This window comes from Carassius auratus, unplaced genomic scaffold (assembly GCF_003368295.1).
Source record: "Carassius auratus strain Wakin unplaced genomic scaffold, ASM336829v1 scaf_tig00216358, whole genome shotgun sequence".
NCBI classification, from domain to species: Eukaryota; Metazoa; Chordata; class Actinopteri; order Cypriniformes; family Cyprinidae; genus Carassius; species Carassius auratus.
This window is the reverse complement of record NW_020528526.1, coordinates 1,148-15,505: the sequence shown is the minus strand read 5'-3', so window position 1 is coordinate 15,505 and position 14,358 is coordinate 1,148. Positions and strand designations below refer to the sequence as shown.

Sequence of the window (14,358 nt, the reverse complement as noted above, 5' to 3'; positions counted from 1 at the left end):
GGACGATTCGCGTCTTTTTCAAGATGCCGTTTCGTCCGTTTCCTTCTGGATGCGGTCCTTTCCTGTCTTCGGTTGACGGTCACGAGCGTTGTCTGCAGTGTCTGGGCGTCCAACACGCTGAGGCTGCGCTCGTGGATGATTCATGCGTCTATTGTGGGCGTATGAACATGGCAGCGCTGCGATCGCGTCTCTCACTCCTCAAGGGGAGTGCAGCAGACCCCTCTGTCGCCACCCGTCCCGGTCTCTCTGACCTTGCTTTTCTACGGGCCGGCATGCCCTTAGAACAAGTGACCCCGGAGTTGTCTCTGTTGTGACGCCCGGAGTTGTCACAACAGATGCCTCCAACTCGGGCTGGGGCGCGACATGCAACGGGCAGGCAGCTTCAGGGTCCTGGACAGGACCTCGACTGCTTTGGCACATCAACTGCCTGGAGTTGCTGGCAGTGCATCTAGCCTTGCGACGGATTCGTCCGCTAGTGCTGCACAAGCACGTGTTGGTCCGCACATCCCGGGGGAGCTCAATCGTGCAGCCGACGCGCTCTCACGACAGCTCACTTTCCCCGGGGAATGGCGACTCCATCCCCAGACGGTCCAGCTGATCTGGAGTCGATTCGGGGAAGCCCAGGTAGACCTGTTTGCTTCCCACGAGTCATCCCACTGCCAGCTGTACTATTCCCTGTCCCAGGCCCCCCTGGGCACAGATGCACTGGCACACAGCTGGCCTCGGGCTTTACGTAAGTATGCGTTTCCCCCAGTGAGCCTGCTCGCACAGACACTGTGCAAGGTCAGGGAGGACGAGGAACAGGTCCTGTTGGTTGCGCCTTACTGGCCCACCCGGACCTGGTTTTCGGAACTCATGCTCCTCGTGACAGCCCCTCCCTGGCGCATCCCCCTGAGGAGAGACCTTCTCTCTCAGGGGCTTGGCACCATTTGGCACCCGCGTCCAGATCTCTGGAACCTCCACGTGTGGCTTCTAGACGGGACGCGGCAGACCTAAGTGATCTGCCCCCAGCGGTGGTAGACACTATCACTCAGGCTAGAGCCCCTTCTACGAGGCAGGCCTATGCTTTGAAGTGGAGTCTGTTCACGAATTGGTGTTCTTCTCACCGAGAAGACGCCCGGAGATGCCCGGTCAGAGTCGTGCTTTCTTTCCTGCAAGAAAGGCTGGAGCGTGGGCTGTCACCCTCCACCCTGAAGGTGTATGTGGCTGCCATTGCAGCCCATCATGATGCAGTGAACCATTGAACCATTCGCTGTTGCCGGGACACGTTCTCGGCTCCTCAGCGTAAAACCTAATGAGTGGATGCACCTGTCGCCCTATTTATACCCGTCGGCACGGGAGTGGCTCAGGTGTGTTAATCCACTAGCCAATTTTCATTGGCGTTTTCTCTTAAAATCAGAGATGATTGGCCTCCCAAGTGAGACCCCATTTGTCGGTCGACATAACGTCTCCGTTCCCTCCATCAGGGAATGAGGGTTACGTACGTAACCGAGACGTTCTGTTGATATTTGACTACCGGTTTTTATTTGAGGAATTACGGTAGTTGAAAATTAATCGACATCTTAATTGGATATCTAAATGTAATTCTTTGGTACAATAAAAATGAACGTAACTTTATAAAACTGAATGTCAAATTTTCAGAAACTATAAAAAATATGCCATTACAAAAGAAGAAAAACACAAGAAAATGAAAAAAATAAATAAATAAATAAATAACTCAGTCGCACAAATTTAACAGGCTCTTCAAATATGCTTCATTCTTTGTTAATGTTTTTCAAACATTCGTTTTCGCTAATCATCGATTCTGAATGCATTGCCACAGATTTCTCTTATGCTACGCAGTTTTTCATTTTGTGTGGAGGCGGGCTTAACAGTGGTCTACTCTGATTGGATAGTGAGCTTTTGATGGACAGGCGCTCTCTGACCTGGAGGTACAGATGTCACTCAGTGACGCGCATATTGGAAAGCTCTCGCGTGATTAAATCTGGTCTCTACCACAAAAATTATTTTTCATAAAGTGAAAGAAATGTATTTTAAGCTCATATACAGGTTCTACCCTTTGTTTATACAAAGATTTAAATCTGAGATTGATCTTAAATGCTCTTTTTGTTCGAGTTCTGAAGAAACTGTGGTACACTTATGTTGGTCATGTCACTACACTCAGAAACTTTGGGATGATATTGGTGTGTTTGTCAAGTGCAAGATTTTGCCAGGCTTCACAGTAGTTTCTGAAAAAGTTACGTTCAGTTTTATAAAGTTTAGTTCATTTTTATTAAATCAAATGTAATTCCATACATTTTCACATTTCATTTAAATCACAACAGCTGTGATAAATTGTTTAATTGTGCTGGGGCGTTTCTGCACCTTTATCTTGAATTTATGGAGCATTTTTGTATATTTTGGAGGCATTTTTGCCACAAGACCTCGTTAATTTCTGACCCTGCATCTAAAAATTGTTCAGTGGGATATGTAACACTTTTAATTGTCAAAAATGTAAATGCAGTGCTGAAATCGGCAATTAATTTTCACAATTCACTTTCTGCAACAACTTATTTAATTGTCCATGGACATTTTTGTCTCCTTACCTTACATTTTTTGGGGAATCGTTGTTTTGTTTTTGCAAAGAGCTGTGGTTTGAGTGGTTCTAAATTTCATCATTAACCTTGGAAAAATATAATTGTGAACCAATTTTATTATAGCTACTTTATTTTTTTTCATTACCAAATTTAGAGTTTAAACTGTTGCAAGGGGTTAATTATGGCTCGTTTCCTGTGTGAGTATGTACAAATATATGTCTATGCACAGTTATTAAATGAAAACCACTACAACACACACACACACACACACAGACACACATAACAACAAAAATATTTTTCAAATTTTACCACTTCTGGATGTGAGCAGGTCTAATAAATATAAAATATTACAATGATTGCTGTGGTATTGAGTATAGCTGATGGTGAAATATACTTACTTGAGTATCTTCAGCTGACAAACAGGATTCTTCAGTCCCTCGCAGATCTCTTTGAGTCCCAAGTCCGGCAGACGGCTGTTGTTCAGGTTCACCTCTTTAAGGATGGTTTTGGAGGAGAAAATAGTAGCTAGGGCTGAACAGCTTTTCTCTTTCAGCTTACAATTATTCAGTCTGAACACACACACAAAAACAGCATTATTTATTATTCAGCACATTTTAACACGCATCAGATCTTCATATCTGCTCACACATGTGACTAACAGTCCTTTATAATGAATATTATAAATGAAACAGAGAAGTTATAATGTACTGTAAAATCATGTTAACTCACATAATTTTCTCCACTTTGCTATGAGAGTCCACCAAAAGAGCAGAGAGCTTTTCCCAATATAGCTTTCCTAATTTATTTTCACTCAGATCCAGTTCTTTCAATAATAATGGATTTTTACCCAGAACTTCAGTGAGATGATCACATGCTTCTTGGGCAGCAGGACTTTTCAAAAACCTAAATGACATTTAAATAATTTTAGATTAGATTATCATGTCATAATTAATTCAGCTCCCATCTTGCTTATGGGTCGAGTATATGAGAATAGATATGCAAAATTTCAAGGGGTTTTTATGCTTGTTTTGGGCTCCAGAATGCCCTGGATAGTTGAAAAAAATCTGTAGGAAAACAATAGGGCCCTTCATAAAATTGTCTGCACTATAATAATAATAATAATAATAATAATAATAATAATAACAATAACAATAGTTGAATTTTACCCAGTGATCCGCCAATAATATTTGCAAATTTTGTAATCATTCATATTTTTTACATTATATCACAAAGCTCGTGTCAGACCCATGAAATAAACTTTCAATTACAATTAAGTAAATTACTATTTGTATAATTAAATTCCATACTTGTACATTTCAGCCCTCTATGTAGTTTCACACAGCTAAAAACACATTAATGGCTTATTTTAAAATATTTGAAAACATTCATCACCTGACAGTCTTTAATGTACACTGTCCATCATGTAGTAAATCAATGAGCTCCTTCACTCCTGATTGTCCAGGATTATTTCTTGTGAGATCCAGCTCTATCAGGTGTGAAGGGTTTGATCTCAGAGCTGAAGCCAGAGCTTTATAACCTTCTTCAGTGATACTGCAGTTTGAAAGTCTGTAATATGAAAAAATCATACATACAGTATACATATATTGTCAAAAAAAGCTTTTGTTAATCATGATTAGTTTAATAATAAAAGAAAATGCTGTGATAGTGTGGAACATATCCAAATACTTTATATTAATTTCAATAAAAGTCTCAGCCCACAGACATGCAATGGTCCCACTTTATATTAGGTGTCTCTAAATACTATGTACTTCATAAAATGTTTGGTACAGTATACCTATTGTGTCCATGCTGAATTGGAAAACACTTTTGCTGCTACTGAAGTGGGCTACAGGTAAGGTTAGGGGCAGGTTTGGTGGTATGGTTAGGTTTAAAGGGTAAAGGAACCAATTAAAGATGTAATTACAGGTATTTGTACACAGTAAGTGCATATACACACAATATCAGATTATTAATCTAAATGCAAGTACATAGTAGTACACCTAATATAAATGGATGATAAATATGCAACAAATGCCTTAATGATAACATCTGCTTAATTTGAATTTGTATTTTTCATACATTATTTAAGGACACATAGGGTAAGTAGTCAAACAAAAAGTCTGTCATGACAGTCAATCTCATCAAAATGACATTTACAGATGTACAGTATATTATGCAGAGATGTAAATAAATAAAGACACACACTTCAGTTTCTCCAATCTGCACTGAGGATTATTCAACAGCGACCAGACTCCTAAATTTCCTAGTTTATTCCCACTCAGGTCCAGCTCTATCAGGTTTGAAGGATTTGAATTCAATGCTGAAGTCAGAGTAGCAAAACCTTCTGCTGAGATCCTGTTATTATTCAGCCTGTAGATAAAGAAAAATGTTTGTACAAATCTGAAAACCTTCTTTAATGAACAACAACAGCCTTAGTTGTTTCTGCTTGTATTATTGTTATCTGTAAGTTTCTCTGGATAAAAGTGTCCACTAAATTAATAAATGTAAAATGCTAAATGTACAATATCAAAGAAATTATGTATATAAAATATACTTCGAAGCAAACTATAACCATGAAAAAATTGTGGAAAAACTCACGTCAATGTGTTAAGTTTACAGTGTTTATCCTGCAGTAGAACAGCGATCTGTTTCACTCGTGTGTCTCCTAGTTTACGTTTTTGCAGATTCAGTTCTCTCAGGAGTAGTGGGTTTTCACCCACAATTCCTGTCACATACTGACAGGCTTCATCTGCAGCAGGACCCAAAAACCTGTAGAAGAAAAGATAATGCAGGATTCAGCTCAGTCCTCAAATAAATCTTGTCTAATGAAAAAAAATCAGCAGTTGGTGCTGATGAAGACCATTTTACATGATTTTTGTTTAGAAATGTTGTTCGCTGTGCTGCTACAACAGATTGTGCATGTTCACCTTCATGTAATTCATTTTGTATTATTTCATCATCTCACCTCAGTGTCTTCAGTTGACAGTTTGGAACCTGTAGTAAATCAGTGAGCTCCTTCACTCCTGATTCTCCAGGATCATTTCCTGTCAGATCCAGCTCTATCAGATGTGAAGGGTTTGATCTCAGAGCTGAAGCCAGAGCTTTATAACCTTTCTCTGTTATGCTACAGTTAGAGAGTCTAAAACAGAAATGAAAACATATTTAAGAAAAGATAAAATATTAATTCTTAAAGGGGACACTGGATTTAAAGGTGCAATAGAATGCTGTGATATAATATTTTAAATTGTTCTCTGATGTCCCCAGAGTGTGTGTGTGAGATTTTTTTTTTTTCTCAAAATACCCCACATATAATTTTGGTTGCTCTTCATGTCAGCAGGAGGGTTTTGTTGTGAACACCTTGCAGCCCTGTTCCCTTCTCAGAGGAGTGCGGAGCTTCAAGAGCTCATTGTTACCCTAACCTTACATAATGCTTCCAAATGCATTTTTAACTAAAACATTCCAATTCACGATCATTCGGGTACCACGTGAAGGCAGCATTAGTGAAAACAGGCAGAGACAATGGTAGCTTTAGCAGCATTAGCCTTACAGAGAACCAAAAAGCTCTTTTGGAAAACAAAATATGATGCGTGATGCTTACTTGGTCTGGAGTCTGGACGTTTGCGCACAAAGCATTGGTATCGATCCCTCTTTCAGAAGCAATCTTTGCAGAACTCTGCAAAGGACTAGACTGACCCTCGTTTGTGAGGCACTCAAGTCTAGTGTAAAATGTTAGTACAAACTATAGGGCTTTTCAGTTTTTTTTCCCGGGACATATTTCCTTTAAAAAATTAAATGCAACCACCGTGTCCTCAGCGGTCTATGGAGACTCCTAACTTCGTTGGTGCACCTCAACAAATCACACTTTTAATGACTCTTTGGCACTGACATTGCATCTCCAGCAGATACAGCAAGAGAATGGTGGACTACAGCTTCTCAATCAGGGCTGTGTATATGCTAAAAGGGCAGAGAGCATCACAAATGGGGAAGACTTCCACCGACTATGTCGTCATAGTCTGGAAATGCTTGTGTGGAGAAACTGTTTATGAATTTTTGGAATTATAAAACAACGAGAGTGAAATTTAACCATTAAAGGCATGTTGTTATTGCACACTGCAGTCGCACAACTGTGTTCAAACACCTTATAAAAATAATATTTGCATTCTATGGCACCTTTAAATGTTTCTTACATAGTGTGCAGACAACCACCCAATTATGATAAAAATCCAACCAGTGCTTTTTTAACCCTTTGATGGACAATATGGGTCTTAAGTGACCCAACTGAGTTTATTTATCTATATCTTTGCAAAAAAATAAATTTCATCATTCAGAAAAAGATACAAAAAACGAGGTCAGAGCAACAGAGGTCACACTGCCATGACCCCCTGAGTTCCCTGCTCCACCATGGCTCCCTTTTCTGCTTACTCCATTATGGCCCCCTGAACTGTCTGCTCTGCCATGGCTCCATTGTATGAATGCTACACCTTTTTTGTCTGGTTTGCTCCCCCATGTGCTCCATGCCCATGTGTTCCACATTGCCTTGTTTCTCCATTTTTTATTGATTTCAGGTGTCATTGATTTCCTCATTTAGTCCAAGTATATAAGCCCAATGTTTCCTGTGTCTAGCGTCCTGTGCTAAAAGTCATTTGGTTCCTGTACTATGAGTGTGTTTTTAAATCCTGTTTACTTTTTTCTCCGATGTACCTTCGCTCCTTGTCTCCAAAACACTAACAGTAGCATATTGTGACAGCTAGCAAGCCACACCTCACTGACAATTAATACTGGATTTTTTTTATTATCTTCCTCATCACCCAGCTCTGTCAAAATAAATAAGTAAAAAAAAATGGTTGACCTAACAGTCTTACATATGGTATAACCCAAGTGCTTACCATTTCTTAGTTCCAAAGGGGCACAAGTGACACTGTAACAACCAAATAGAACGCAAAGCCTAAGTTGGCCCAAAATCTAGAGGACAATAAAGGGAATCAGCATTCTCTCCACTGGTGTATCATGTACTGTCCTCTTGGAATGTTAGTTAATACAGTGGCAGCGAGAATGGCGAGAAAGATGATCATTGTGAAGGCTATTCCGAGTACATACAGTCTAGTGAGGAAAGGGGATGCAAAAAATCTTCAACTTTGGACAAAAAAATATACCACGGACCCACATCCAAATTAACACATTGTACCTCCTTTCTTTAGATCAGGCTATGTAGTTTGTCCTTACTGGTCATTTTAAATGTATATTGTTCAGTTTCCAGGTTCTGAGGAATAGCATGCACAGTACATGGTTGTGAATATATAATTTGCACTGTCATTCAATCCTATTGACAGCATTTAATGAGACACTGCATAATTATCTTACGTTATATAAAGATGGACTCATCATTTTTCATTAGACAGTGCATTTCTACAATCATTTTGATTTATTTAAAACTCATCAGAACTAGAACTTTGTGTCAAGTCCTGTTATTCTGTGTATGTGTTTAGCTAGATACAAAGCCAGTAGAGTGGTTGGTATGTAAATTATATAACTTATATAGAGTTGCGTTGTTGAGAACAAGCAGGATACACTCTGTCTACACTAGAGGCAAACAGTTCAGCACATTGTGTTAAAGGCACATACAGTAGAACAAATTATAATCAGTCATGCTCTCTATACTGGAGTTCTGACAGTAAACAGAAGTTCCATTCTTGCACACATTTGCTCTACTTCCCATAACAGGACAAATAAATATGGAATGGAATGTTAGATTAGAAAGTAAAGGAGCTATACAAATAAATTTGAATTCAATGGTGAAATGTACTCACTTGAGTATCTTTAACTCACACACAGGATTCTTCAGTCCCTCACAGATCTCTTTGACTCCTGAATCCAGCAGATGGCTGTTGTTCAGGTTAACCTCTTTCATGATGGTTTTGGAGGAGAGAATAGTAGCTAGAACTGAACAGCTTTTTTCTGTCAGCTCACAATCATTCACACTAAACACAAATACAGCATTATATATTATTCAGTACATATTCAACACACATCAGATCAACAAGTCGTATTATTTGCTCACACATGACTAAGAGTCTTTTAAAATAATGAAAAGTAATAATGCATAAAATCATGTTCACTCACTTAATGTTCTCGACCTTGCTATGAGAGTCCATCAAAAGAAGAGAGAACTTCTCCCCATCGAGATCTTCTAATATATCTCCACTTAGATCCAGTTCTTTCAGTATTAATGGACTTTTACCCAGAACATCAGTGAGATACTCACACACTTCCAGTGCACCAGGACATTTCAGAAACCTACAGGAAGATGATATGAATTGTTGATTAGTCGGTCTTATATTATTTTCCTTTATTCAGTTAAGACTAATGGCTCTGGTTTCAATTAACAAGCTGCAAAGCAAAAAAAAAAAAAAAAAAAAAAAACTAAAGTTGTAGTAGTTATGTGGATAATATGCTAAATGCAGTGTATTGTGAATATATATATATATATATGTGTGTGTGTGTGTGATTTATAATGTAATTACATGTGTTTTCTATGAAAAATTGTGTTTGATTCAATTTGTGTGTGTATGACTAATTTTGAATTGCAGTAAATTTCTCTTCTTGAACTTGAAATTTTTCGTGGTCCATCTGACCACATTTTCCTAGTTTTTTATTCAGCTGACATCACATCTAATGCTTATTTTAAAATAATTGTGTATTTCAAGGCGTTTTTATAACCTGATGTTTTTTAATGTACACTTTCCATCCTGTAGTAAATCAATGAGCTCCTTCACTCCTGATTCTCCAGGATCATTTCCTGTGAGATCCAGCTCTATCAGGTGTGAAGGATGTGATCCCAGAGCTGAAGCCAGAGCTTTATAGCCTTCTTCAGTGATACTGCAGTTTGAAAATCTAGTAAATAGATTAAAATAAAACATGTAGTTGATTAATCAATTATTCTACACAGTGTCCTAAATAACGCAAGTCCATAAAATGTAAGCCCCTCTTGAACAGTCTTCAATATACAAATGAATTCTAAAATCAAAACTGATGACTGAATGTGGAGACAAACACAAATAGACCATTAATTTAGCAGAAGCCAGAACTTTATAACCTTCTTCTGTTACACTACATTTAAAGTCTAGATCAAGATTGAAAATGTAACAAAAAAATATTTTATACCTGTACAAGATTAATCATTAAAAATAAAAAAAATTGTTAACAGAAATTATCTTCACTTACTTCATTCTAGAAACTTCATTAATTTTGTTCCTTGAACACATTAATTTAAACTGTTTAAAAATAAAACTGATGACTGAATATGGTGGCAAGCAAAGGCCCAGATATCATTCATATGTTAGACATCAACTCACCTGAGTTTCTGTAGTTTACATTTCTCTCTCAGTCCTTCAGAGAGCAGCTTTACTCCTGAATCATGCAGATCGTTGTTGCTCAGGTCAAGATCCTTCAGACTGCTAGAGTCTGAATTGAGAACTGAAGCAAGATCTGAACAGCTTTTCTCTGTCAGGTCACACTTACAAAGCCTTGAAATAATAAACATACATACATAAAATACAGTGCAATCATTCAGTTGTAGCATAGTGCTCATTCAATAAATACTTATCTAAACAGATTATGTTTTGAGTCTAGATTTAAGTGTTGAAAAAGTTCTTAACTCTTCTTCCTCAGTTTGAAACTCAAGAGCAAAAATAACAAACATAACACTAAACTAGTTAATCAACTACTTTTATGCAATAAAATGTCTATTAAAAGATGCAAATAGTGATTTTTTTAAGTGCTTTGAGCAAAATATGACTTGTCAAAGAGAATTATTTAAAGTTCATTAGAGACCATATAGAGTGGCTATTAAAAGCTCAAATTAATAGGTGATGCCTTTTGCAAAAAGGTATATTCTTTTAGTTACTGGTGATGACAGTTAGGCAAAGAAAGCAAATAAAATAGTTAAATTAAGCATACTTGCCATATTTTAAAAGGAAATTCCATATTAGTCATTTATTGTACTATTATATTAAAAGTATACATACAGAAGATTTTATGGAATATTTAAAACATTTCAGAACTTCAGTTTTGGTTTACATCAAGTCACACAACTTACCTCAGTATCTCTAATTTGCACTTCTTATTCTTCAGTCCAGTACAGAGATAAGTCACCCCTGAATCCTGCAGATTATTATTGTTCATGTTCAGCTCTTTCAGGTTAGTTTCTGATCCAAGAAGTTTAGACAGAACTGAGCAGCATTTGTCTGTTAAATTACAATCATTTAGCCTATAAGGGAAAATAAATTACGTCATAAAATGAAATACATATGTGACATATAATTTGTTATATACAAACATTAAATGTTTAGTATTTTAAATAAACTGTAAATATATTAATATTTTTTTAAGGTTTTATGCCTTTATTTATATAGGACTGTATAGGTCAACAGGAACCGAAGTGGGAGAGAGAGAAGGGGGTTGAGATCAGGAAAGGCCAGAGAGAGCCGGGACTGAACTTGGGACCCCACAAGCACAATGGTGGTAAATGTATGCTGTATTTAAATATACTTTTGTCGGTTTAATACCTTAACTAGGTTTTCCTATTCCCAAAATACTGTAACATCTTACTCGTACTGTGATGGCTTAATTAAACTTATGACATTTAAAATTATACAATTATTACATTTTTGGGCAGTACTGTAGGTCCATCCATCGGAGAATCTTACAGTTGATGATTTGAACACAGATTATGTACTGTAAGACTATACGTTAAATTAAGTTCAAGAGAAGTTTATAATAAAGAAGAGTGGCTTATAATTACTTTTTGTTTTTCAGTATTTTATACACCATATGGACTATTGCACTGCCACTGATATTTTTTTTTTAATTTTTTAATTAAATTTTATTTAATATATGGACCCACTTTATATTAAGTGGCCTTAACTACTATGTAGTTAAATTTTAATTATTAATTTGGTACAATGCACTTATTGTGTACACACATGTTTTTACATTGTACTTATATTTGAAAAATATCTGCACGTAATTACATCTGTAATTAATTTTTGTAATTACATGTATAATTACACGCTGACCCATCCCTTACACCTTAACACACCCTTAAACTTACCCATACCACCAAATCTGTCCCTAACCTTACCTGTTTCTCACCTCAATAGCAGCAAAAAAAGTTGCAATGCAATATGACCACAGTAAGTACATTGTATTTATTTTTTAAGTACATAGTAGTTAAGGCCACTTAATATAAAGTGGGACCTAATATATTAATTTAATGGGCCATATTGGAGGTTTACTTTTGTAAATAGTTAATGCAATTCTATGCATTTTTTCTAATGAAAATGTTGTATTGCATTATATTTCTCTTTCTGTCGATCCCAAATGTACAAGTTTCAAACATCTGTAGCTCATTTGATATGTTTTAAGACATTTATCACCTGAGTATCTTTAATTTACAGTATCCATTCTTGAGCACATTAGTGAGCTGATTCACTCCTGATTGTCGAGGATCATTTCCTGCCAGATCTAGCTCTATCAGGTGTGAAGGGTTTGATCTCAGAGCTAAAGCCAGAGCTTTATAACCTTCTTCAGTGAAACTGCAGTTTGAAAGTCTAGGACAGAAAGACAAAAATAAATAATCAGTCATTCAAAAAAATAAATAAATAAATAAACCTGATTAAACCCAAAAGTTAATTAGATTTCATTAATTTTATAAAAATATTTTGAAAGTTAATTGCAAAAACTGATAAATAACTATAGAGGCAAAAAAGGCACAGAGAACTTTAATTTGTTAGACATCAACTGAAATATTTAGTCAATGACAGGTGTGTGAAGGGACAGAGGCTCTTAGTCAATACTGCATGTGGAGTAGGCACATTTATCATAGAGGAAGAAAAAACTTTGTAGCACTAGTGGCGGGGTTGCTTTCTACAAATAAAGTGACAAGAATGTAATGAGAAACCACATGTCTCTGTGAGCGTAGCATCTTTATGGGGTTGCCCAAGCAGAAAGCGTGCTCAGAGTTCTCATACAGAGAATTACAGGAGCACCCTGCATGAGCCACATGTCACAAAATATGCTCTAATATCTTGTTGGATAGTGAAAGATTATGTGTATCTTTACTCAGATGCATTTACATTGTGACTGTGCCTCAGATGCTCTCAACAGGAACAGTCATTTATAATGGACTCACTATGACAGAGGTCCTATCAAGTTATCATGAGGTAACAGTATCATTGGAGAAAATTCTGATGAAATTGCAATCTACGCCTACTTACAAGGAGTTGGCTCCACCTATTTTGGCCAATTGGCTATAGGTTTGTGCAGCTGAATAAACGTTAACAAATCAGTCTTTAGTATTTAGAGGAAAACAGAGTTCCCCAAACAAGGTTCCATGCAATGTAACAAACTGTTCAAATGGACAATGATGATTACCAGATTTCACTTTCCTTTTTGCAGAAGATTAACTAGCTCTAACACACTGATCTGAATTCTGACTCGGTGCAGAGTAAGAAATGATCTAGCACCATCTATATATATGTAGATTCTAGTGTTGATACATCTACATCCAATAATTATAATCCCTTTACAGTTACTGTATTCATAATCCAAATTACAAGCATTCCAAATACAATTTCAAACCTTAGATTGAAGTCCAACAAAATCCAATAACAAAGATTTCAGTCAGTTTTAATGCTTCTCCTCAAGCTGGGTGAAGTTTGTGATAAAAAGTGTACAATGATTGGCAAGTCCCCTCTTATGTCCCCATCTTAATTCTTCAAATAGAGAATTCTTCAAATATAGAGAACCCAATGTTGCTCATGGCCCATTTCATACCTGTAGCACAATTGAAAGTATGTATCCTTACAAGATCAAGCCTGCTCTAATGTAATTATGAGCATTATACTTTTGATCAAGTCTGGTTTTTAACATATGGTCTGATTTTAATGGCTCTTTAATCATTGTTAGCTAGTTGCTGTTATCTTAATTTAGATATTGTGCTTTTGAACATCTTGATGATAAAAGTTAAATCAAGCAAATTTTGTATACATATATGATTTTGCACAGTGCCCATATTTCTTAAAGGAAATGGTAGAACAGGGAAGTAATCTTGTGTATTTAATGATATCCAAATAATACACTGTCATATATTTTAACATATGGTCTGATTTAATGGCTCTTTAAATCATTGTTAGCTAGTTGCTGTTATCTTAAATTTAGATATTGTGCTTTTTAACATCTTGATGATAAAGTTAAATCAAGCAAATTTTGTATACAACATATGATTTTTGCACAGTGCCCATATTTCTTAAAGGAAATGGTAGAACAGGGAATTCATCTTGTGTATTAAGTGATATCCAAATAATACACTGTCATATATTTAAAGAGTAAAAATACCTGAAACATCAATTTCCTCACAACTTACCTCAGTATCTCCAATTCACACTTTAACATCTTCAGTCCACTACAGATTTTCTTCACTCCTGATCTTGCAGATTATTATTGTTTATGTTCAGCTCTTTCAGACTGTTATCTGATCCAAGAAGTGTAGCAAGAGCTGGACAGCTTTTTCTGTTAAGTTACAATCATTTAGTCTGCAAGGGAAATAAATAATGTCACAGAATTAGGAGGAAATTATACAATACATTTTTCGACATACAGATATGAAATATTTTCCAATTATTTTACATGAACATAAACTACACTACATAACATCAAAATCTATGAAATTTGCAAGATAAAAGTGAATCATGTTTACATAAAAATGGTTTATTAAGATAGATAG

The 14,358-nt window shown here is 36.4% G+C and overlaps 1 protein-coding gene across 1 annotated transcript in view; it reads right to left on the bottom strand.

Annotated features, from left to right (window-relative positions):
• The window catches only part of LOC113097665 (uncharacterized), a 34,854-nt gene extending 20,785 nt beyond the window's left edge, over positions 1-14,069 (bottom strand). The window contains exons 1-5 of the mRNA XM_026262926.1: positions 13,999-14,069; positions 12,011-12,184; positions 10,672-10,842; positions 9,929-10,099; positions 9,359-9,467 (exon numbers count right to left, since the gene is read on the bottom strand). Of these exons, the coding sequence (XP_026118711.1) occupies positions 9,359-9,467; positions 9,929-10,099; positions 10,672-10,842; positions 12,011-12,184; positions 13,999-14,027 (654 nt within the window). The 5' untranslated portion in view covers positions 14,028-14,069. The remainder of the gene's footprint in view (positions 1-9,358; positions 9,468-9,928; positions 10,100-10,671; positions 10,843-12,010; positions 12,185-13,998) is intronic.
• Positions 14,070-14,358: the final 289 nt, after the last annotated feature.